Source organism: Gouania willdenowi, chromosome 1 (assembly GCF_900634775.1).
Source record: "Gouania willdenowi chromosome 1, fGouWil2.1, whole genome shotgun sequence".
Classification (NCBI taxonomy): domain Eukaryota; kingdom Metazoa; phylum Chordata; class Actinopteri; order Blenniiformes; family Gobiesocidae; genus Gouania; species Gouania willdenowi.
This window is the reverse complement of record NC_041044.1, coordinates 18,231,341-18,257,635: the sequence shown is the minus strand read 5'-3', so window position 1 is coordinate 18,257,635 and position 26,295 is coordinate 18,231,341. Positions and strand designations below refer to the sequence as shown.

General features: G+C 39.9%; 1 protein-coding gene across 1 annotated transcript; it reads right to left on the bottom strand.

Annotated features, from left to right (window-relative positions):
* Window positions 1-1,943: 1,943 nt before the first annotated feature.
* Window positions 1,944-24,747, bottom strand: LOC114463792 (storkhead-box protein 2-like). Its single transcript, XM_028447587.1, is given in 5 exon segments — window positions 1,944-2,252; window positions 12,847-14,270; window positions 14,272-15,383; window positions 21,959-22,111; window positions 23,227-24,747. Coding segments are annotated over 5 exon segments (3,063 nt in total). The 5' UTR covers window positions 23,399-24,747; the 3' UTR covers window positions 1,944-2,050.
* Between the last annotated feature and the right edge of the window lie 1,548 nt (window positions 24,748-26,295).

Below are 26,295 nucleotides of genomic sequence, written 5' to 3'. Positions count from 1 at the left end.
GCAATGTAGCATTGCTACAAAACAATGACTTTTGAGGTTTTTAAAGACTAAGACTATTAATTAAATATACTGTTCAGACAAAATCTCAAAGACCAATTTTACAGTGACATGGTCAACTCACTGTATGCTAGTGATTGTAATGGTTTCAGTCAGGTTTGTCACACAGTAAAAACCTAAAAGCTTTAATACATGATATGTCACAAAATACAATTTTTATATTGTGACAAAAAATGATTACAGTAAAATAATGAGTTGGTAGTATTTCTACTGTCTATCTGTGAGTTTTTTTGTTGTTTAATTAATTAAACGTATGTCGCTCCCATGTTTCCAGTAAACACCTGCTAATACTAATAATTGTGTTTAAATATTCCTTTGTTTTTGTTCTGCATGTTGTGGCGGTTTTGGGTGAAATGAGACGGAGACGAGTTTTAGGGTTACTGGTCAGATGTGGACACTGGGTTTATTTGGTCAAAAGTATTATTTTGAACACAAATATATATATGAATTACAGAACAACTACAGATTATTTGGGACAGACACACTGACACCTCTGAATCCCAGACCAAATAAAACTCTGTGTCTACATCTGACCAGTGACCTTAAACCTCGACTCAAAAACACTTAATTTAATTTATTTGTTTTTGGGGGGGAGGGATTTAATGCCTCTAAGTCAACCTGTAATGTATTATATTGTATTTATTTATTTGTATTTTAACTACTGTAATGACGGGATCTCAAGATGAAGACACAACAGTGAGTAAGAGTGGTCACATGATTTTGGTGACGTCTATTCTTGAATTAATTTAAACAGACAAATTACATTTTATCTGTTAAAATGTGGTGTTCAGCTGTTGTATGCTATGCTATAAAGGGCAAAGCTTACATAGCTTTACTGACATTTGTACTTCTAGATATTGGAACGAGGACATTTGAATGTTTTCTTTACATTAAAACGAGCTTTAACTGATCTGATAAGTGATATTTAATTTAGTTTGTGTGTGAGATATCAGAGTTTGTTTCAACGGGCTTAGCGGATACTTCATTTTGTACTACTAAAACTTTATTTAAAAATGTGCATACCTGGCTAAACCTATGGTTTGTGGACCACCATGGGTCCCTGGAATCCATTTTTAGAGCTGCTTCTTTGTTTGGGCCACAGTCACATGTGAGACATAATGATGTTCTCTGTTGTGAGCAGTTCTCTTTAGAGTTGTGGTGAAAATGGTTTAAAATGTAACTTCTCCAGAATTATTATTCTTTCTTTTTCCCCTTTGGTTTCCTTTAAAGCCACATTTTACAAAACTCTCCTTTATTATGGCTTTAATACTAGCATTTACTACATAAATGTTACCAAAAATCCTCCAATTTCTCCAAGATATGAATAAACACCTTTTAAAAATGTCTAATCTTGAGTTAATCCAGTGATGAATTCTGTCCAAACACTCTTTTGGTCACATAGCATCTTTATTACCACCATTATAATAATTAGGATATCAAAAGTATCGAGTATACATACATCATTTGCATTGCGGTACACAAATCTGAGCTGATTTATGTTATTATATCTTTCATTCGATGTTCTCAAGATCAACTCTTAATATCTCGACAATTGTGCTGATACATTAAATCATCCTGAAGAACTTGACGCTATCTCAGGGAGAACATTTATTGGACATGTATTGTTAAGCAATATAAAAAGATTATTTTTTTTTTAAATATTTCCAAATGTAACTTGTATCCTATTGTCTACTACTTTCCAATACCAATAATCAAGGACCTTGATATAAGCCAAACTATGTCCATGTCACCAGAAATCCAAGTACTTCAGGTAGGTTTATCTCACCTACAGGTGGTCTTGATACTCAGTAGCTTTGTCTTCTCTTTTTTGCAGTTAAGTTCTTGATGCTGTGGGAACAGTCTCTTGAAGCCATGCCTGTTTTCAAAACAGTCCCAGTAAATGGATTCTTAGAGTCCAGAGATGTTTGTTTCCATGTGTATTAGTTAAGGAGAGCGAGGGTGCCTTCACCACCCCTTCAGTCCACACTGCCTGTCAGACGCTGGTGATGGAGGCCAGGCAGTTGGATGACTTCTGGAGCTTCTCCGGCTGTGGGGTGGGGGGCTCCGGGATGGCGCGAAAGCTGAATGGCAGTCCGATACCACTGGTACCAATGTGGCCGGGGCTCAGCGCTGGATTCTGCCGCCTATTGCTTTCCACGATGCTGGATGTGTTGGATGCAAGGCTTTCACGTGTTCTGCGCAGTGAAGAAAACACTATTATTAGTCTCCATTTAACATACAGTAAACATTCCAGTGCAGGCAAGAGACAATAATCGCAGCAAATAAACAATACTGCAAAAACACAACGGCATATTTTGCTCAATAAGGACAAACACATTCAAATTAATGACAGACCGATACATCGGCCGGTTTTTGCCGATGCTGGCTGCTGCGTTCGCCGATCCGCATTATTTACAGAGCGCAGAAATATTCTTTAATTGTTCTTGTTCTACAGCACATGTTTTTAATATTTGTTTCACTTGTTGTTCTGCCTCACCTTTGATAATTTCAATAAAGGTTCCTTTTTTTTTTAAAAAAAAAAAAATTGAGACTCGTACCATTTGTTATCATCATTGTTTAATTTTTATGATGTAAATTGAGGGAGCTAAAGTAGTATCGGCTCCAAATATGGGCTCAAAAAAATCGGCAGTCCGTAACGGTCGTCAGTTAAGGCTGATGGGAAAAAATTGTTATCGGCATCGGCCCTAATTAAAATTATGGCGTAATTAGAATTGTAACTGTAATTGAAAACATCTGTTGCTGTTGTAATCATAATTGAATTGTATTTGAATCCAGATAATTGACTTCGTAATTGGAATTGGCATGGAAATTCAAAAAAAAATAAACCATCCATCCATTTTCATACCCGCTTATTCCCGTTTAACAGGGTCGCGGGGGTCTGCCGGTGCCAATCTCCGGCTCTCATAGGGCGCTGGGCGGGGGTACACCCTGGACAGGGCGCCAGTCCATCACAGGGCAACACAGACAGACAACCATTCACTCTCTCATTCACTCCTATGGGCAATTTAGAGACTCCCATCAACCATACAGTCATGTTTTTGGATTGTGGGAGGAAGCCGGAGTACCCGGAGGAAACCCACGCAGCACGGGGAGAACATGCAAACTCCACACAGAAAGGACCCAAGTGTCCACCCCAGGGCTTGAACCCAGGACCTTCTTGCTGTGAGGCGGACGTGCTAACCACTAAGCCACCGTGCTCCCAAAAAAAAAAAAAAACAACAACTGTCAATTACAATTGAATCAAACGTAACCTCAACCTGGGGAACCATGTTACAGTTCTATGGCTTTCACATACAGTACGTAGTTAACAATCAATAAAATATGTTTCATATTGACTTTTCCCACTACCTGTCGGTCCTCTCGTGAATCATTTTATCATTTAAAAAATATCTAAATCAGGGGGTATCGTCACAGAAAAAAGGCTCATAATAATTATTTTTATTGATTAGGAAGCCTAACAAGGAAACCAATTGATGAGAAACAAACTGCATGATGGATAATATTTTTAGTGTCTTTTACAGCTGATTTAAGACATGGATCAAATTGACCCGTTATCATAAGTGATGCTAACAGAAAGCTAGCACAAGAGGAAGGTTACGTTTTATGGAATTATTTATTTCAGGCTCAGGAATTGTGATTCATTCAATTGGAACTTCAGTAATTGAGAATGTAATTGAAATTGACTTTTAGGGGGAAAATAATCATTGTAATTTTAAATGTAATTGGAAAAATGCTGGTCAACAAAATCATAATTGAGTTGTAATTGAACATGGATAATTGAGGACATCATTGTAACTGAAAAATCTATTTGAGCTCAACCCTGTCAGGGACATTTTTTATTAATTTCATTTTTCTTTACAAACAAAAGCAAAGATAAATCATTCTGCTTAAACTATTGAATTAATCTACATTTGCATAAATACTAGGGCTGGGTGATACAGACCAATACTTAAATCTCAATATTTTTTTCTCAAAATGTCGATATGCAATATAAATCTCAATAAAGTGTTACAGAAAGACAATTCTGGGTTAAATTTACTGATGAAAAAATGCCACACAGACACATTTATTAACAAACAGCTTTTGGCTTTTTCTCCTCTAAGGGACAGCACGTGTGAGTGAGTTCTGTAGTGTGGCTTGTTTAGGGGAAGGTCTGAGATAGGACACAATCAGAAATCCATCAAACTGTGATTTTCATGCTGTTCTGAGATGTAGAGAAAGCAGCAACTCCTAAAAGGAGTATTTTAATACAAAATAAGCTATAAAATAAAATTATATTGATATAAGCAATTTTGTAATTTTTTATATCACCAAAACAGAAATTGTATCTTGATTAGCAATATATTGCCCAGACCTAATGTCAATTAGTTTTTGATTTAGAGGTTGAGAAAGTAATGTACAGACATTGCAGGATAGAAGTTAAATTTAATCAATTAAATAAAAATCTAATAAAAAAAAAAAAAAAAAACTTGAAGCCCCCAAATATAATCTCTGTGACTTAAAAAAAAGAAGAAAATAAATAAAAAGAAACATCCAGATATATCTATTCTCTACCAAAAGGTCTCAGTCCAAAAAGACATCATGAGAATAAGGTTTTTAAAAAATGGAGGATTTTTTCTGGTTTAAGTTAAGATTGTTTTTCAACCTTGGGGTCGCCTGAAATGTCGAGTAATTAGTAAAAAAAACTGATTAAAATTATATTTTTCAATTTTTACAATTATAGCTCTTTCAAAACACACACAATGAATATAGAATAACTGTATCCTATATACCAGCGATTGTCAACTGGTGGGTCGTGGACCTGTATTGGGTGGGTTGCAGACAGCGGGTAAAAAATAAATAAATACTTAATGTCACTTAATGCACTTGTCACTTTGTGCTTTAATCCTGGCTACTCTGTAATGTAACACACTTTAATAAACATGATCAATAACTAATTCTAGAAAGGGTTGCCGGACATTTGTGAAATTGAAATGGGGTCACGACCCGAAAAAGGTTGGGAACCACTGGTTTAAGACATGAAAACAAAAGTTCTTAAATAACAATGGTGTATATTCTCACGCACAAATCCCGAACCCAATCTAGAGACTTACACACCAATGGGTGGTCCTGGTTAATCATGCCGGATACGTTTTACGTCTCAACACACCTGAATCTGATGAAAGCGTGACACACGTCTAAAAAAATGTAAGACAGCTACAGCAGCACCTCCTGGATCTAACATGAGATGTGTAGAGCAGCCTCTAGTCACCTTTACTGTGTCTGATGGGATATCATCATCATCATCATCATCATCATCATCATCATCATCATCATCATCATCATCTCACAGGTGGCAGAGAAAAGGGATGAGACTATGGATGTTGCTAACCGACTATTTTCCTTGCCAACTAGTCGACTAGTCTATTACACAAGGTTTTCTAGGACTGTTCAATAGAAGAAGAAAACATTCTACAAGGTTAAAACGTTGTCTTTAGAAATAGTGCACCCATTTACTAACTAATAAATAAAGTTAATAACTTTTACCATGTTGTTAGTAAATACTAGTAGACAAGTGATGAATCAAAGGAAGCAAATTACACTGATCAATGTGTGGCATATCCAAGCACCTATGTACTTTAAAGCAGTGAACAACAAATATTCAAAAAAAATAAACTCCCATGGTAATGTGTGATATGGTCCCAAAACAATACTTGTGAAACCTTTAAAAACCGCCAACCACTGAATAACCCCCAAGTTTTTTTTTTACAAAACTCTGCACAGCCGTGTGATTAGAGATGCGTCTGCTGTGACGTGTCATCAGATAAAATGACCACCAGTTCAGCTAATACACCATCATCTAAACCTGTTTTTTGTACCAGTGCCTTTTCATATTCGAATGCAGTCATAATAATCTGAACCGCTTGCTCATTATAACACATTATAACACACACTGGTCCTAAAACTGAACCTTGTGGAACTCCATGATTAACTCTGGGGTGCACTGAGGAGAGATTATTAACATGACACAAAGTGGGTTCTGTCTGATAAGTAGGATTTAAACCAACCTAGCGCAGTTTCTTTAATCTCCAAAACACTTTCCAGTCTGCAGCAGTAGATGATGATCCACTGTATCAAAGGCTGCACTGAGATCTAAGAGCACCAGAACTGAAACCAACCCTCTGTGTGAGGCTAAGAAGAGGTCATTGGTTACTTTTACTAAGGCAGTCACTGTGCTGTGATAGACTCTAAAGCCAGACTGAAAGCTCTCATATAAATTGTTCCAATGAAGTTGATCACATAGTTGACCTGCAATAATTTTTTCAAGAATTTTGGAAACAAAAGGGAGATTGGATATTGGCCTATAAATGGACAAGTCACTTGGATCAAGAGTAGGTTTTTTAAAGATGTATTAATTCAGTTCACTGTATTAGAGCTGTGGCTTTTGGTGAACCTGGCTACAGTGTTGAATAGAAACCAAGGATTATTTTTGTTCTCCTCTATTAAAGTTGAGTAATAGGAAGTTCTAGCTTTGCGAAGAGCTTTTTTTTTATAAGCTCTTTCTCCAGGCAATATGAATTCTTACCATGTTTGAAGAGAGCCACTTCCTTTCCATTTTTTGCGATGCCTGTTTTAAAAGATGCATTTCAGAATAATACCAGGGAGCAACCTTTTTATGACATCCTCTTCTTTTTAAGCGAAGCAACAGCAGCCAGAGCTGTGTGCAGTGACAACGTTGTACTATTGAAAAGATCATCTATTTTCTCTGCTGTAAGACATTGATAGCTACTCTCTATTGAGATATCATATGAATCAGAGGTAAGTTGTGATGGAGCTAATTCTTTAAATCTAGCTACAGCTTTTTCAGACAGTGATCTACTATAGTGTACTCTTCTCTTAGAGTTTGAGAAAGCTGATATTCCGAATTCCAAGGATAACAAAAAATTATCTGAAAGAATAGGGTTTTGAGGATATATTGTCAGGTGATGATTAATATCTAAACTATGTTAGAACAGGGTCCAGGGCATGATTAAGATAATTAGTTGGTTTGTTTACATATTGTTTAAAGCCGATTTAATCTATTAGTGAGGTAAATAATAATAATAATAATAATAATAATAATACATTTTATTTGTAATGCACTTTACATGTGATGCCAAATCTCAAAGTGCAACAGGATTAAAAATAAACAAATAAATAAATAAAACACAACATATATTAAAAGGACTAAAAGAGGCATTAACTGTTAAAATAACTTATTTAGGCTTTTGTGAATGTTAAAGTCACCCACTATCATAGCTTTATCAGTGCTTTGAATATGGACGAGGAGGATGGTAAACTATAACCAGTAAAATGGATTTTTCCATTTTATTTTTTGGGATTACAAATTCCAAGAGAGGCTTTCAAATGAATTGTGGTTGAATTTTGGTTTTTGGAGTAACTGATAAGCAAGTATGAAAAACTACTGCGACTCACCCTCCCCGACCACTCACACGGAATATGGTGATTGTCTTAACTGGCTTCAATAAGAGCAACAAAATCTTCATTTTTGAGCCAGGTCTCTGTGAGGCATAATAAACCTAATTGATGGTCAGTTATGAGATCATTCACCAAGAGAGATTTAGATGAAGGCAATCTGATATTTAATAGTCCACATTTAATAGTTTTTTCATTGTTTTGTGTTCTGTTTGTAGTTTTAGTTCTAATTAGATTTTTATGGTTAACTCCTCTCCTGTGGGTTTTAGTTTGCACTATGTGCTGCTATATACTGCTTAGCACTGTGTTTATAGGGTGTAAGTGCTCTGTGAAGTAGGGGTATTCACCTATTTCCACATACAAAGTAGTGAAGCTTTGACTACTTAATTATACAAACAAAGCAGTTGTATTATTAGAGATACGATCATACCCCAAAACACTAACTTTTAATGTCCCTCATACCTTTTCATGAACACACACTCCTCACACTGCCATCCCCTCAACTAGTGCAGTTATCTTTTTATAGATAAATCTTCTCAGCCGTGACATCAATACATGTTTCACAAACAATAATGATACGTCAACGTTAGCTTCCAAGCTCCGCCGCTATTGCATAACGTCAGTTGAAGCATGCAGGCTGATGTTCAGATGCTCTTCAAAGAGGTGGCACTACGACACGATTGAATTATACTATCAAAGTTTTGTGTTTAAATATTTTCATATAGCGCAAGTCTTCTCTTTAGCCATCATCGTCTTACTCAGCAGCTGCATACTCAAGGCTCATGCATGTGGGTTTGGCATCAGCATTGACCATTTAAAAATATTCTCATTGTGGGTGTATTTTTCACATGTGGCTTCATATATGTCACATTTACATTTATTTAAAACACATGCTGTTTTTAGTTTCTTAAGTCACTGAACAACTAGTGTTTTGGTGACAGTCGACTAGAACGCTGACAATGTGTAAACGGATGTAAACGATATGAACGTGATATGGTATATCCACTCTTACAATATTTTAAATGCTGGCCCAAGTATAAGTTAGTCTACAAATTGATATTATTATTTATTTTCTATGTATGTTAATGCATAGAAATATTGGTGGCTTCTGCTAAAGGCTAGTATTGTACATCAATCGGTTAATGTAGTCAATGCATCAACCTGGAAAGACATGATTTATCATTTTCGGTTGGCATGTCTGGGGTTTTTAGTTTTATTCCTGATCAAATTCGATTATTTTTAATTTTGATCCATTTTATTGACCCGCTTGCTCCTTTTTAGGGTTGCAGTGGTCTGCTGGGGTGCCTATCCCAGCTGTCATTGGGTGCTAGGTGGGGGTACACCCTGGACAGGGCGTCCGTCCATCGCAGGGCAAAACACACACATACAGACAACCACTCACTTCAATCTAGAGTGTGAATCTAGAGACTCCAATCAACTTAACAGTCATGGCTTTGGATTGTGGGCGGAAACCAGAGTACATGGGGGAAACGCAAACTCCCCTAGGACCTTCTTGCTTACTAAAAACTATTATCACTTATACCATATAGTTAGGGGGAAAAAAATGCATACAACATGGATAAGGTGGTATATATATCAACTTTCCATGGTATAATATCGCCCCACTCACAACCTGCTTCCTCCACCAATACATATTATTATCAATGATTCAAAACAGTGATTCCCATTTTAAACAAGGTGCGCATGTGACAATTATTTATCAAACCAAACACAAATTTTGGCAAGACTCTCTGAAAACAATAAAAGACAAAGGCAAAATGCTAAATTTAATGATTTAAACTCCTAGGTATTGTAGCTGTAGACCAGCGGTGTCTAAGTCATTCGTGTTCAAGCAGCACATTTAGATTCATTTTAATTTAAAGACATAATGGAAAAATCCAGGCATGTTTTGTCAAAGAAGATAGATTTTTTATCATAACAATTAACGAATTCAAGATTGATAAATGTAAATTATTAAGCATTCAACATCATTAACAGAACTGTAGTTTCTACCAAATAATGTTTTTCCTGTGATTTTCCCAAAATTGTGCCACAGGTTGTATTGGATGCAATGATAGGTTGAACTCATGTCCATTTATATTAGGGCCGCTCGATTATAGAAAAAAATGATAATCACGATTATTTTAGTCATAATTGAAATCATGACTATTCAAACGATTTGTCAACCAAAAAGTTATTTATTTTTTGTCCAAATAAATGTAAAATATATTATTTAAACATAAATAAAATCCTTCAAACAGTAAAATCAAGTGTTCACTTTTGCACAAAACAAAACACTTCTGGCATGTGATGTGTCTTTGTTCTAGGTCTTCATCATCAAACCCAAAGCGTTCCCATATCAGAGAATTTGACCTGCCTTGCTTGTTTACCAAGTGTTTTTGCTGCGTTTCTCCTGCCATGTTTCAAGACAACTAGCAACAACTTTCCTCATGTTGGTCTGCTGGCTTGGTTTGGCTTTGAGAGGGGCGAGGAGGAGGGGAGGAGCTTGCATGTGCATGGATTAAACAACTCAAAGCTAGTATTAATAACGTGTGTGCCAAGCTTTATTATTTGTAGGTGTCCAAAATAGTGTGTTTGATTTATTTATATATATTTTTTTTTAATTTCATTTATTTATTTTTTTAAATAATCGTTTTTTCTCGATTATGCAGGGATCTGCATAATGGGGGGTTACAGCATAGCCATGCATGCTGATGAATAGTTGACTTAACTGGCGTAGTGTATGAAGTAAAGATTGACAATGACGAGATTTTTGCAAAATGTTTTCAGGTTTTAGTGACAATATTAAGTTTTTCTGCAACAAGCAGAGGCTGAAATAACAGGTAATTTATTTTATACAATTTTAAAAGCAGACATGACAATTTTTTTTAAATAACAGCAAAGCATAACAACAGGTTACATGTATTCCGTTTTTACTATTTTGCAGAAATGCTGTACTTGAATTAACTTAACAGTAGCATAACCAACTTAGCATCTGCATTGCTTCACCCCATGGAATTAAATTCAGAGGCTTATAGTGGGGTCTCCTAACCCACTTCCGCTGGTCAAGGAACCATTTTGCCTCATCTCACCTGGATTAAAGTCCTCCTGGAGCCGAAAAAATACCTTCTCAATGAAGACAATACAGTGAATTAAATTGTATAAAATTATATAGAACAATGTTTGATTTGATTTATATTGATCATATAAAGGGAAACTTAAAAACAGTTTAAAATAAAATAAAATAAATTGATATAAAACAGTATCTTGCATCTTCAAATTCTTACACATCTCAGTTTACATGAACACAATGTTATATAAAGATTTTTTTTTAGTTGATGTATTTGAAAGGCTACAAAAAGTTACTTGAATATGATAACACACATGATTATGTGGTCAACACATGCTAATTGCTAATTTCTTGCCACACATAAAGCATGCATATTTAACCGTCACATTAGTGGTTAAATTAATCTGTTCCCACACAATTAAAATCTCTATTTTCTTCCAGAATAGTGTTTTTGTTGGTTTAGTTATTTTACCAGGGATTTAAAACTTAAGGTTAGCCACAGGTGCAGGAAAGTTGATGGTCTGTAGATGTTGCAGGAGACGAAGTAGGAAGGTGCTGAGTCATTGCACAACGTGATTTATTTTAGATTAACAAATTGTTGATTTTATTTGTCATGAATCATTAATAGCCTCTATAAAAAATAACTTTATTTCAATAGTTGTTTTTTTTTTTAAAGCTATTGGGAGCCATTGCAAAAGAGTCAAAGGGCCACATTAGGCCCCAGAGCCGCAGGTTGCAGACCACTGCCCTGGGAGAACCAGAGCTGTAAATCTGTAAATCAGTTCTGGCCCCGCTATGCTGATTCTGATGAGTGTGTACGCTCTATCACTGCGCTCGGCACGTTTTTCCTTTTTACTGCTACCCTCAATGTGAGGGTTTGTTATACCTGGCTCCATTCATAGCGGACCGTGCACACTCCAAAGGACCACATTGGTGTTTATACTCTGCGCATTCACCGTGGCATTACCCGCAGCCAAGTTTACGGTGGCTTGGAAGTGTCAGGTGAATGCATTTACAGAAACGAACACAAATGCAAACAGGTCACAACACGAATGCAAACCGGCCACAACAGAAGTGTTTCCGACGGACCGGTATTACAGACGGACGGGTATTATGATGTGATAGCCTGATATGAGAAATATAAGAGTATCCTAATCAACTTTCACTTACTTTCATACGCGTTTCGATGTCTTCTTCTTGTTCTTCTCTGTTCTGGTGGGTTAAAAACATCTGCCAGAAACGTGTCCGTCTGTAATACTGGTCCGTCGGAAACACTTCCGTTGTGGCCATTTTGCATTCGTGTTGTGACCTTTTTGCATTTGTGTTCATTTCTTTAAATGCATTCACCTGACACTTCCCGGCCACCGGGTTTCCGCAACGGAAGTGTTTCCGACGGACCGGTATTACAGACGGACACGTTTCTGGCAGATGTTTTTAACCCACCAAAACAGTTAAGAACAAGAAGAAGACATCGAAACGCGTATGAAAGTAAGTGAAAGTTGATTAGGATACTCTTATATTTTTCACATCAGGCTATCACATCATAATACCCGTCCGTCTGTAATACCGATCCGTCGGAAACACTTCCGTTGTGGCCGGTTTGCATTCGTGTTGTGACCTGTTTGCATTTGTGTTCGTTTCTGTAAATGCATTCACCTGACACTTCCCAGCCACCGTACAAGTTTCGTGAGCGACACTATCTTCTCACCTGCAGCGCGGAGCGAGAGAGAGAGAGAGAGAGAGAGGTGCACTCTGTGGGGCGTGACGGAGCTTTCAGCTGCTCTGTCCAAAATAAGGTCAACCATACGTCCTCGCACGGATGCGACAAGACAAAATTTTCACTCGCACACACTGAAAATATACTCGCATATGCGACCATTTTGGTCGCAGTCTCAAGCCCTGCTATATTATTTTTGTAATTGTTGGGTGTAATAATCGAATTCGTAATCGAATCGATTAATTGAGCGGTCTTAATGTATATATTTATATTGCTCTTTACAAAACATTGGGGGAGGCGGTTAGTTAAAATATGATGAGTGGGCATGACAATAAAAAACTAAGGTGCTGCAAAAAAGTTTGGAAACCACTGATTTTAAAACCAAAGAATAAATGAAATAACTCTTCTTCAAAGACACACCATGATTTAAATGTCATTGTACGCTACCCATATCTCAACATCTAGTTATATAGTTATATAGCGCACACATATTTTCAAGGTATGTTCAGGTCAGTTTTGTTCCTACCTCGGGGAGTTGAAGCCACTGTCCACCGTGACACTGCTGCTGTCCATGCTGTCCAAACGGGCAGAGTGGGCTGACTTCTGGATGCCGCTGTTTTCTGTCTCCTTAGGGCTGAGTAAGGTCAGATTGGTTTCCAGTTTGCGCTGCAGATCGTGGTCCTTTTCCCTGTCCAGGAGCCACTGCATGGTTCCCTCACCACCAACACCACCACCCCCTCCCCCACCGCCTCCACAAATACCTCCCCCTTCAACATGATCTTTGCTGTCCTCTGCTGTGGCCAACTCTTTGTGCGAGTCTTCCTCTGCCTCTACCTCTTCCTCGTCGTCTGATACATTATAATAATCAAAGACGGCAGAAGGGACAGTTGGCTCCAAGCAGCCTTGTAAAACTGCAGGCGACGCTGAGGAAGTGGCTGAATTAGAAGGCTGTTGGGGCTCAGGATTGTCTAGGGCCTCTGTTGATTTGGCATGTGAGGCTTTCCGCAATGTGCCAGACTTGGTGTAGCTGCTGTCCGAGTAGCTAGTGGACAAGGCATTGTGTGGAGGTTTGAACAAAGTGTCCTTGCTGAAGATCTCCTTTCTTTTAATCACGATGCCGCCTCCTCCCCCTCCGGGATCTACATTGTGTTGATGTGGTGTCAAACGGGCATTTTGCGCTGGCTCTGGCGTTTGACTTGGCGTCAGTCGCGTAGAACCATTCTGTCCCTTTGCTGCCGACAAATCCTCTTTGTACTCCATTGTGTGAGGAGACGTGAGGTGAGGCGTCTGGCGGTCAGCCGGAGAGCCCTTTCGGAGGCCCCCTGTTGAGGTTAATGTGTCATATTCTGATTTTGCCTGAGGCGAAGGGGCAGTTAAGATTGTTTCATTTGATGTATTGCACTGGAAGTACTCATCTGTTGAGGGCTTAGGAGAAAGTCCCATTAGCTCATTGTACGTTGGCAAGCTGTCTTTACTCTTGTTCCTCTCTATCGTACTACGGATTCTTGACTCGTCCAAACTCCCTTTTCCCAAATCAGGCACATTAAAATCCGAGTGAAACTTAGCAGCAGAGAACATGATCCTAGAGTAGTGGGAGGATTTCTGGGTGGCCCTCAAGGTGCCATCATCAGTGTAGTAATGACTACGCTCCTCCAGACTAGGTTCAAAGTCCTCTGGCGCGCCTAATGATGGGCCCTTCAGAGAGTTGTCCATGGATCGAGATCGTTCTTTTGCTTGATCTGACCTGTCGTGACGTGACTTCCTGTCCTGATTGTGACTGTGACTTCTCTGCACCCTTGACTGGCATGTTCCACGTGAGGGTTCGGGAAAAGGCATCTCTGTCCGTCTCTTGGCCAGCTCACCAGAAACATCCCATTCTGGGGTAACAGGGCAGTTCGACTCAGTGATGTTGGGGTTACTGTGAACCAGATAGGTTCCGCCGCCACTTTCGCCTACGCTCCAATGTATACATGGCCTCCCGTGGGGAACGAACTAATGAGTGGCTAAAGAAGCGGTAATCCCTCGCCATGAAAACAAGGTCCCAGTTCGAACCCTCAGATGGGTCTCCTCTGGAGGTCCGTGGCTTACTGTGAGAGCGGGATTTACCATGTGGAGCCCTCCGGTGGCCTCTGCCCCGCCTACTCCGTGCACTGTGCTGTGCCGAAGAACCTGCCTTGTTCTTCTGTGTACGCTCTTCCTCTAGCCTTTTCATCACAGCTGTGTGCCTGGCAACATTCTCCACAGTTAAGTCTGGATTGATTCTCCGAATTATCTCCATTTCCACCTCTCTGGGAATAGGCGTAGTTGGCACTTCCTCGTCGCGAAGGGGCCATTCCTCTGGGGGAAACTGGGCTGAGAAAGTAGCCAGCTGCCTCATTTTGTCCTTCTTAAAACTCAGCCGAAAAAGCCTAAGTCCAAACCGTTTGGATTGCTTTTCTCCATTTCCACCACCACTTCCTTCTTTCTTTTTGGTCAGAGTGTCCGTTTTATAAGGGAAGGAAGGAATGCTTTTACTCTTTTCTGTTGTTTCTTGAGGCTGCGATTGCTGGACAGGGGGGGAAGTGGGAGGTGGAGGGAAGGGGTAAGATGGCGGCTCACCTCGGTGCTCCTTAGCTGAGGTACTTGGAGGAGGATCACCAAAGTTGTGATCCTTGTGTGGCTTACTTTGATAGGATTCTGCCCTGGGCTCTTTTGGTGACTTACTTTGGAGAGCAGGTGTGTGAAGTCTCGATGGATCTTCGCGATGGGAAGGGTGCAATTCGCTGTGATTCTTGCGAGGAGGCCTTTCTCTCAGACAGCCAGGTGTGGAGGGTGTGACATTACCAGACTGAGGTGACGTACAATGCTGGGGTGGCTGCTGCTGTTGTTGCTGTTGCGGTTGGCGCTCTGTTAGCCGGTCATCCAGGTGGTACCACTTGTTGTTTGTTCTGATGAGGGATGGGGTAATAAAGTAAGTCTGCGGAGTGACGATAAAGTAGCCCTCTGGAGTTGGATAGATCTTTCTCTCTCGCACCAGCATGTTTAGGGTATGTCGCAGAACCTCTGGGCTGGGTGTAGGCACGCCTGCAGAAAACAGTATATTGACCTAGTTAGAAAACACATTTCATGAATGTTATTTTACAAAAAACTACATGGATAAATAGAGATATTTGTGGCCTGAAAATATGTAGAAAAACAAAAGAAAAACCATGCAATTAAAAACAGACGTTCATAAAGAAAAGTACCAAAAAAGAGGAACAAATATGAAAAAAAAATGAAATATAAAATAACACATGAGCAGTAAACAAAAAATGTCAGAGGTTGGTTTCTTAGATTTTTTTTTGATAATATTATTAATATTATCAAGGAAGAAAGGCAGGTCACACCCTGAAAAGGTTTCTTAGACAGTTATAACAATCCCTGTTACACAATTTGGAGACTCATCATATGCATATCTATCATAATCATAGTTATGGACTCCAGTTAACTATATTTCAAAACTCGACAAAAATTAGAAACAAACTCCTTACTAGATGTCATTCTTGCTGTGAGACTTTGCTGTTAACCACCAATCCACCAAGCAGACGATATCATTATGAACAGCGGATTTATCTTCATACTAAACAAATACACTGTACACTTGAATAAACAACTGAGCACAAGTAAACTATAAAAAATGTTGCTTAGTTTCTCCTTAAAATACAAGATTAAACAATCCTCTTTTTCTGTGTGAAAATCAAAACACTATAAAAGACGAGTTTTGAATTGAGTTTAATGAATTGAAAAATATATTACAAAACCATTACCAGTAATGGGAGCCATCACTAACAAAACATGACTTTCAATGTTTTATTCTGTTTCCTTTTCTATCTTTTAGTAACACAACCTGTGACTATATGCCCTAGAAATTATTAGTAAAAAAACATACCCAGGAGGGTTAACAAACATGAACATTACAAGGACAGCACTGCAAACGCTATCAACAAGGCATCTTTACAGCAATAAGATAAAATGTGTACAGATTATTCAAAGTTTGGCTTTTTCATTTAGAATCTGATAATCTTGCATATTATACCTCGAAAGCCAAGTCAATAATCATAATTAGCTAAAAAAAAAATCCAAATTAATCAATCTGCAAACAATACAACATTATAGGTGCGGCCAAATCAACAGTTTGGTTCATCTTTAAAAAGTAACAAAATAGCCATAACAGAAAGCTCAAAGGAAGTAGATTAAATAACAGTAGTTTGTGGTGAAGAAAGACCCTTTCTTGGCCAGTTGTTTAGAACAATAACACTCTCCACTGAGAAAACCAATGTTTTAATTTTAGGTGTAAGCTATTGGTGAGGCTAAAAAACCAGAAAGACTACATTAGAGCAGTGTTTCCCCTACCATTGTGGACATTCCCTAAAAACACTGAATAGAACTTGTGTGCTTTGGCAAGCACATCCTAGTATACACAGATGGCACAAAGATAAACTTGATTCATAAAGACAGAAGAGAAATGTATATACATACAGTAGGTCAGATTTCCAACCAGAAAGCTTAAAGTGAAAGTGGTTGAATTAATTTAATGGAGTTCAGACCACACGTTGGCCCCAGAACAGCAGAGGAACAGGTGAGTTACAGTTGTTGCTGCCAGAATTAGCTTAGCTATACATTTACGACTGAGGAGTGAATTATTGGTTTCTGTAAAGCACTTAGATTTTCTAGAGAAGTGCTATATTAATCCAATTCTTTACTATTATTAAGAGAGAAAGAACTTCACAAGAAGAAAAGCCTAGCACCTCATGGGAATTCATGACTGCCAAATAAAAGGTTTCTCTAATATTTACCGATGAAATCAGTTAAGAAGGAGCTTTATGACAAATGGACGATACCCTAAAGCAGTGGTTCTCAAACTGCTTTGACACCCCTAGTGTCCCTGCTGTCTTATTTCTGAATCCAAGTACCCCCTTTGTCCAGTAACAACATTTTGCTCAGAATACAATAAAAAAGCATAATAAAGGAATTAATTAGTGTTAACACATATTTTAAAGAATCTAACAGTAAAAAAAGTGGAATGAGACAGTATTTAGTGCCTCCTGAATAGATTTATTTCTACAGTTTTTATCATTTCTGAAATAAGGCTGCTACTTGTATTTTCAGTTCATGATTATCAATTTCAAACAAAAACACACATTTTAAAATCTACATATTTTTCATGTACCCCGTGTAGTGCCATCGCGCTCCCCCATTTGAGAAGCACTGCCCTAAAGCTAGGGTTGGGCATCGGTTGGATTTTATTGATTCCGATTCCGACTCTCAATTTTGATTCCTGCTCTAAACGATTCTCGATTCTGATTCTTTGAGTTGTTCAGGTCAACAGGTCACAGGTTTCACAGGATATTTTTTTCATTTGAAAAAGCCTTTACACAGGCCATTTTTATTAATTCGCTTAGTTGATACAGTTTAATTTGGTTGCTGTAATGTAACTTGGGTATTCAATTACAAAGGTCTCCAACTGTAACTGTAAAAGTGAAACTTGCTGAAATAAAACTACAAACGAGTTGTCAGCAGTCTAAAAAACAAAGAGCTGCACCCCAGGTAGATGTGAAACTAAATAAAACAAACTCAAACCCTAGAGCAGTCATGTGACAAATCAACCAACAGTTCTTGTTGAGAAAGATTATTATTATTCTGGATACAGTGGAAACAGAAACTATAAAAAAATAGTTATATTTTGAACTTGTTTATATTTAGGGAAGATATTATGTACATACATGTAATTGGATTCTACAGCTACAAAAATTGTACCACTTTGAAAAGAAAATAAGACTAATATAAGACCTCTTTACAGTTAGTTTGAATTGTTTTGTGCTTGCGCGACTTGCGGCGATGACGCGCTGGTGACAACACACACACACACACACACACACACACACACACACACACACACACACACACACACACACACACACAGCAGTTGCTACAGTCGCGTTCTGAACGCACCTTATACAAATCCCGCATAAACAAACAGAGCAAGCTGCGGAAACAAACTAGTGCGGGCATTTAGGACTCAAAAAAAGAATTGAAATGCAAACATTTTGTAACGGTTCCGGAATCAAAAGTTAGGAACTGGTTCCTATTTGGAACTGGTTCTCGGTGCCCAACCCTACCCAAAGCATATATAGTTTGAAAGCAACAATAGAATTTTTTTATACAAACAAAGAACATTATTTGCAATGGCCAAGTGTAGAGGGTGTAAACTCCGGTCTGTCTAAAACACAGACAAAAACATTGCAAAAAGGGGCAAAAAACTGAAGCTAAACAGAAAAGAAGGCAGCGTTCATAGCAATTAAACAATTCAAGCAATGTGGAATCTGGAACTTGTGTCTAAAATACAGTAGGGAGGAACAAAAACTACTGAAAGTAAGCTGGTCACTTGGATTTATATAAAAGCACAGCAGCTGGTTAAGAGTCGTTTTTTAGCTCCCTCAGGCCTTTATTCAGGGACCAAAAGAGGCCTCCACAATCATTCAGATAGTCAGCACTAAGAAAGTAAGGTAAGAACACCATGCATTTTAAAATTACATCAAACATCACAGTTACATTTTTCAATCAGTAAGGAAGTTAAAATAAATAATGTTCTTGTAGGATATTGTGTTAAACATGTTTTGTTTTGTGGCTTTTAGTGGCAAGCTGGTTAGCCATGCCTGGCCAGGTCAAAAATCTAACTAGTTTACAACTGAGCAAATATTTCACTCACTCAAGACACAAAGGAAGGGAAAATGGCCAAAGAACAAGTGGGAAATAAAGAAAGCTGCAGTAGAGACTTAGCAAAGTCTCACCAGGAAACAAATCAAGCATTTTGGGATGTCCATAGTGGTCATTCAGAACACGTGATTTACAAGGAATGCCAATGCAGTTAAATAACAGGTGCAAAAGTGCTTAAGACAGCACTGTTTAAATTGGGGATTTGCACTCGCAAGCACGAATAGGAAGGCAGAGTGACCAAGGAAAGTTACCACACACACAAATTTTAGGTTTCTCACAGATTACAGCAAATGATGCAACCTTGCGATATTTCACATAATTTGATTAATTCAGAGCTTACTTGTCTGAAATAGATAAATAAGGTCAGGGGGAAATATGTCCTATTTTTTTTATATTTTTTATTTTATAGAAATGATCATTTTTATGCTAACTGAGATGGACGTCATCCAGTCATCGCTCAGTGCATTCCCCCAGGGCACGACCGAAGGTTGCCTCGGGTGGAGTGAACGGTTTGTACTGTTGTGTGCATCAGAAACTGCTATTAAGTACCTCCACGAACTGGGAAGAAAAGAAGTTGCCAAACAAAACATGATTGCTGGTCATTTCAAGAGGGCAACGTGAAAAAAATCTGAATATAAGCAGGAAAAACACCAATATTGGAGGATTTTATGCGAGAAACATTTAAAACTGTTGATTTAAACTGAAAAAAATCACTCCTCCCCCTTTTTCATGCCTGGAGTCATGCTTGTGTAAAATTGACGGTTAACACTGGCCTGTCAAACGTGCTAATCAAGTGCACAAAATAATCCTCAAAATCAGTTGCAATTTAGTGAATCACATAGCGTGTGCTAAATAGATCGATTTGCTTTTCCTCCTCCTTAGATTGAATACTTATTACGATGCGTTCACACTGAACGTGACTTCAGTGACTTTAGTTGCTTAAATCACATGATGAGTTGCTTCAACATTTTTTGCGCTTTTTGGTCCCTCCATCTCATCATCGCTCCAGTGACGTGACGTCTGGGGAATATGTGTCTGCAGAGTCGGCAGCAACACTGAGAGGGCTGATCACGTGTTCTCCGGCCATATGTTTACAGCACTTATCATAGACAGTACTTACGGTTTAAATGATCAACTTATTGAGTTACTAAAGGATAAGCTCACCAAAATATACTAGTTTAAAAGGCTTATTCAAGGACTATGCCACTTTCATTTTGGACCCAGTAAATTGTCTGTAGAGATGACGACCGGGGCAGTAACGTGGGGAGAAACTCATTGCCGTTTGGATGTCGCGACACAGCGTCACTCGAAGTCGCTTACTGCCACATACGGAGCGCTTTTGTCTTCCTCGTTGGTTAATGATAAGCTGAGTTCCCAGAGACCACTCCCCCCCTATCTCAGTCCTGGATCCTCCGCCACATTGAAAGGATAGCAGAGTATAGCTCCCATTTAGCGATAGTCTCTGTAACTTTGTCGTTAGTTTGTCTGGACATTAATCCACCACACTTTAACGGCAGCAGATACCACTGCTGGAGTCCTCCAGTATTACCGTACATCCCACACCAGGACTGGTGGATCACCGAGACCGTGTCGTCTACTTTTGAACACATGAGAAGACAATCTTTGATGCAAATTTAACACAGTTTTTCACTCTCGCTTGCATTTTCATGGAAATGCTAATTGTTATTAATTTGCATTATTTCGCAATATTACTGTTTCTGTCTTTGTCTTAAATCCAGAACCAGTAGGCTGTGAGACAGTCAGGGTGTTGAACCCTCTCCCTGCCCCCCGCCTTATTTCTCTGCACCTTTAAGCTCCAAGCACTGTCGGTCCGTAAGCAACTATACATAAAAGTGTGTTTTTTCCTACTATGGATGTGAGGAAATGTAAATTTGACTCGTTGTATGTCCTCACAAATAGCAGAATTAACAAAAATAAATAAAAAATGAAATTTGCAATGAAATGAATAATTATAACTGGTTTAATATTCACACCCTGACACACTGCTGAAGGTAAGCTACATCTGTATCCAAAGCTGCCCTGGGACTACCTGACAGAAGCTTGGCTGCCATTTTTTTCCAATGACACTTTTGATAACCAACAAATGAATTGACATGTTCACATTTGTATTTTACACAAAGACACAAGAAAAATCTCCAGGACAAAATGGGATTTAACCTCAGTTATTGGACGTTCTGTTATGCAATTTTCCACTGACTTGTATTCAACTTAAAACCTATAACACAATAAAACTGGTACATTCTCCAACCCCAGTGACCTTGGTTAGGATAAGCAGGTGTAGAATAAAATAGTTTATAAACAGCAAAATAAGTCTTATCTTACAGAAACTAAAGAGATAATCAGTTGTGAATAATTGCGATAAACGTATGTGTTTGTTGCCATAAATCCAACTTGAAAGAGCGTAAACCTTTTTCAACAGATATATCAAAGCTGCTACACCTCATTTTACTACACCCTAATTTTCACGCATTGCATTGTGGGATGTGGAGTCACGGAGACGGGTGCGTAAATGTGTTTTACTTCATTATGATATCACAGGAAATACTGGGAACAAACTTGAACAAAAATGATGTGAATCGCTGTCTTCCCCGTCAGGCGATAAAAAATCCCAAGAAGAAACTGCAGAAATAATGAAGTAAAAACACTTCTATCCACCTGTTTATGGGACTCCACGTCACACAATGCAATGCAAGAATTTTTTAACAAACAAAGTGTTTAGGGTGAAGAAGTAAGCAACCTTTCAAGTGGCAATTTCAACCCTTTTCCTATCTTTTTGATTCATTGATCTATGACGTACACTCCGAATTTATCCAATAAAATAGATCAGGGTAGCAGCTTTTAAAAATGTGTTAGTGTGGTGAATGATGATGGATCGGGTGTACCTGGGAAGCTGGCAGTTAGGTGCTCCACCAGTGCCTCTTGGTTGACAGGCTTGTGGGCAGAGTTCATTGCAGAGATGGCCAAACACAGGATCTCCCCGAGCGGGATAAACTGGGACTGGCTGATGGGTGACATAGTGATCGGAGAGACGTCACCTGCGCCCGGGTAGAGTGGGAGGAGGCAAAAGCACAACTGTTAGATCATGAATGAACAGCAGGTGCAGCGTGTGAAGCTATGATGTAATGGTCAAACAGCAGCAGTGTGCACGCTGCCTGGAGTGACTCCACCCCTCCTTCGCCTCTCGCTCCTCCTGTTTATCGTAGATTCGCAGAGTGAGGCTGCTGCAGCAGTCGTAAAAACCCTGTGCGTGAGATCTCCTCATTCTCTGCATCGTGACGCTCAATTCCACATAACAATGATACAACAGAATGAGACCCAATAGGTTCATCATGACAATTTGTAGATGTGTCCTAACAAAAGGAAAGCTGAGCTAGCACACACGTTCACTCTGTGCTGCTTTAAGATGGCTCTGCTGTCAGCACTAGTGAGTCGTGCGTAGTGAGATCATCCTACAACCAGACGGCCCAGCTTCGAGCCTCTGTGAGAGCCAACATCTGTCCTGCTGAAAGGTTATCAAGCAACACAGTGAGCCCACCGCTACAGCCTCTGTGTGCTGTAGTGAGCCCCCGTCCTCTGACCTAAATCTGCTCAGCCAACACCATGCAATGCACAAACTTTACACTTTTATTTCTAAATCATCCTCATTTTTACTTCATGGTAATCAACAGAGATCCATGCGAGTTATTTCTGCCTGATCTGAATCGTGCATCATGGCTCTGCCTCCTAAGCACTCACAGATGAATGGTCAGTTAAGCAACACGATGACGTTATCTCTGCTTGGTATCAGCCCCTGAGCCTTAGGTGGCTTTACCTGCCGCTGGATGGCCACAATAGATCTCTGCTGAATGCTTACATCTAATAGACAAGATAGAATAGCACAGATAAACAGATTTAGCTGTGAACACTACAATGGTGTCACATCTTTTTGGCCAAAAACAGTAGCTACATAATGATAAATGAGAAGAGAAGTTGCACAATGCTAATGTGAATCTGTATGAAAATGTGGTGCAAAGGTGAAAACTGAAAATAGGCTATTCCATGTTCAGTATGAACAGTGAGGAGGGGTCACTGTGCTCTCTTCACACACTCAGAGCTGTCATGTGTAGAGAGGGGTGGGGCTTGTGGTGGTGGGCGGGGCATTAAAACTCACCTGGCCCACGATAACTTGGCGGGGACGGCGAGAAATGAGAAGGAGGAGGAAGATGCTGCTTCTGCACACGGATGTCTTTCTCGCTGCGGGACAGGTTGTGCTCCAGCGGCCGCTCGGAGAGCTCCAGGCTGGGCCAGGCCTGCCGCACAGTACCGCTGCGGTGCTTCTTCATGGTGACCTCTTTACCAGGTATAGCCTTCAACACCCCCCTCCCCCCCTGGGCTTAGTGGGGTCAGGTGAGCTGGGGTGGAGCAGGGGAGGAGGAGGAGGAGGGGGAGGATGTGCTGGGGGAGGTCTGCCAACCTCAGGCTCAGTGCCTCCCCCGCATCAGTGAGAACGTCCTGCAACAGCAGATCACACAGCAGCAGACATGGCAGGGACCCGCGCGTGCACCTTCACACGCACAACACACGCATCCGACGAGCATCCACGAGCTGCGGGCTACAAACGGCGTGGTTTGATGTCATTGGCTGCTGGGCTCTCCTCAGGTGATCTGCGCGAGGCATCACCCTTTGATCGACATCAGTCCCAGCCACCATTTGTAGCATCCCCATTTGCATGCGTAGGGAGGTACATTACGTAGCCACTCTGATGTGGGAGGAGGGAGGAGGGGGCGCTCAGGGGTAGAGATGAGGGAAATGGGGCATTGGAAGAAGCAAGGAGGGAATATTTCAGCACAGGTTTGGAGGGGAAAATTTTACACGTTCCTTATGAGTAGAAGAGAAGGAGTGGATGAGAGGAAAGGGTGGATAAACGGTGAAATCTCTCCCCCTCTAAAAAAAAAAAAAAAACCTCAGGAGGCCCAGTGTTCGACAATAGCTCAAATCACAACAGGAGTAGTAGTGGAGACTGCTCGGCTGATCTCAGTGCAACAAAAGAGTCCATTTAAAAAAAAAAAAAAAAAACCGAAACACCAAAATAAAAGCTCCATTCAGCCCGACGGGCAGTGAAACCTCAATAGTATACCGAGCACCGGAGACATGGCCACGTTCACCTCCATCTTCATCCGATCAAACACCATCAGACCTCATCCATCGTCCTTTCGACAACAGCAGCAGCAGCAGCAGCAGCAGCAGCAGCACTGGGTGGGCAGGGAAAAATGGAGAGCATAGAAATAAATAAATCAATTCAAGAAAGGAAAGATCCACCGTTCATCGCAATCCAACGGAAGAAGCTCCAGAGCCGATCACGGTAGCATCCATTCATTAACGAGTGAGGAGGGGGGGTGGAGGAGGATGAGGAGGGTGGGGGGGGTGCAAACTCCAGTCAACGGCAAAATCTATTTCAACGCTAATGCTGCAGCTGCTCCCAGCACCTCCAGGATGGGTGTGTGAGTATGTGTGTGTGTGTGTGTGTGTGTGTGTGAGAGAGAGAGAGAGAGAGAGAGAGAGAGAATGTGTATGCGCGCATCCGCCTGCTGCGCGCAATCCTGCGTGAGCATGCATGAGTCTGTCTGAGTGATTGAGGTAGAGAGAGTTAGAGTGTGCGCGTGCACGAGGCCTGAGGAGAGCAAATATGTCAACACTTTCAAACACCCAAGACAAATATTCCAACTTCAACTTGAAGCAGACTCTAGGTCTTTTGTTGACTTATCTTTATTTAAAGTATCTGTTTTCTCTATAACCTACATAGAGTCGTTCTATTCTAATGAGTATACGTTTAGCTTTTCACCAAAATAACCCCCAAAGCTGCACTTTCCTCCTGTCCAATGTGGCAACCCCTGCTGACTCCCATGTGTGGACTGTGAATAGATGGTTGTATGGGGCAGAATAAGAAGCAAAGTGAGAGGCCAGGATGGGCCACGGCTGCAGGGACGATGCTGTCACTACCAATCTGCTCCACTTCACTGATACCAAAAGGAAGAAGGAGAGGAGGAAGAGGAGGAGGGGGGAGAGGAGGGAGCGACACTACCATGCCAGCCATTTTATTTCTCAGTAGTGCTGCAACAGCCTTTGTTGCTATGACTACGCAAGCCGATGATCTCATAGCTGTTACCTTTGAGCGCTGTTCCCTTAAAGAGCCAGATCCTCAAAATAGAAAGCAGACAGACAGTAGATAGATAGACGAGGACTGACTGATGCTCCTGTATCAGGAAGACATAGACTGGACACTGAGACATGCAACCAGAGTAAATCAGAGGAACACATCTTTGGTAAAGGCTAGTGGAGTAACAAATTAAACATATATGTGCACTTGAGCTTTGATATTTTAGTGTTTTTCAGAAAATGGTCATATAGAATTGAAGGGCGAGAGAGTGCAACAAGATATTGCGATATCAATGCCGGTGGAGATGATAATTGGAGGCCTAATAGATCATTATATCAAAAAATATTTGCTAAAAAAAAAGTTAAAGGTTGAAATTGTTGCTTGAAAGTTTGTTTAGATCTCCACTAGGAGTGTGGCAATATCTCGATATGACGATATGTCGCGATGTTTCATCTAGCAATACGTTATCGATTCACTGGAGCCAAACATCGATATTTACGGTATTTATTTATTTTATTTATTTTTTTTTTTTAAATCCTTCCTATTACATAATTTAAGTATATGGCCCTACAAAATCCACGTTAACGGAATCACTGACGTAATGAAATGGACAGAATCGGCATGATATACGTCACTGAGAGAAGGAAGAAACCTTTTTTTATTGGAAATACGTGTTTCTGGGGAGGGCTTATACAGTGCCTAAACCACCTGAAACCCCATTTAAACTGCCAAAAAAACTACGCAACTCATCACTGACTCCTAAATACAGAGCCCACCAGTGCCTGCTTAACTTTAATGTGTCTCTGAATTCCATCCGTTTCTCGTGTAGAGCAGCAGCACTCTGAGCAGCTTCACCTGCTCAGTGTGTTAACATCTCATCAGAGCTACAGAAGATCCGTGGGAAAAGTTGCGTGTTGTTGTGGACGAGACCATCGATGCCAGGGTAATGCACTGACTGGAATGTTTATTTTTCATATGCAGTGAAATTTTCCAGTTTTAATAAAACAAGTTCATTCGGTACTGATATGAGTCCATGTTTACAGAGAAGTTGATAATACTAGCACTGAAATGCATTCATTTTGT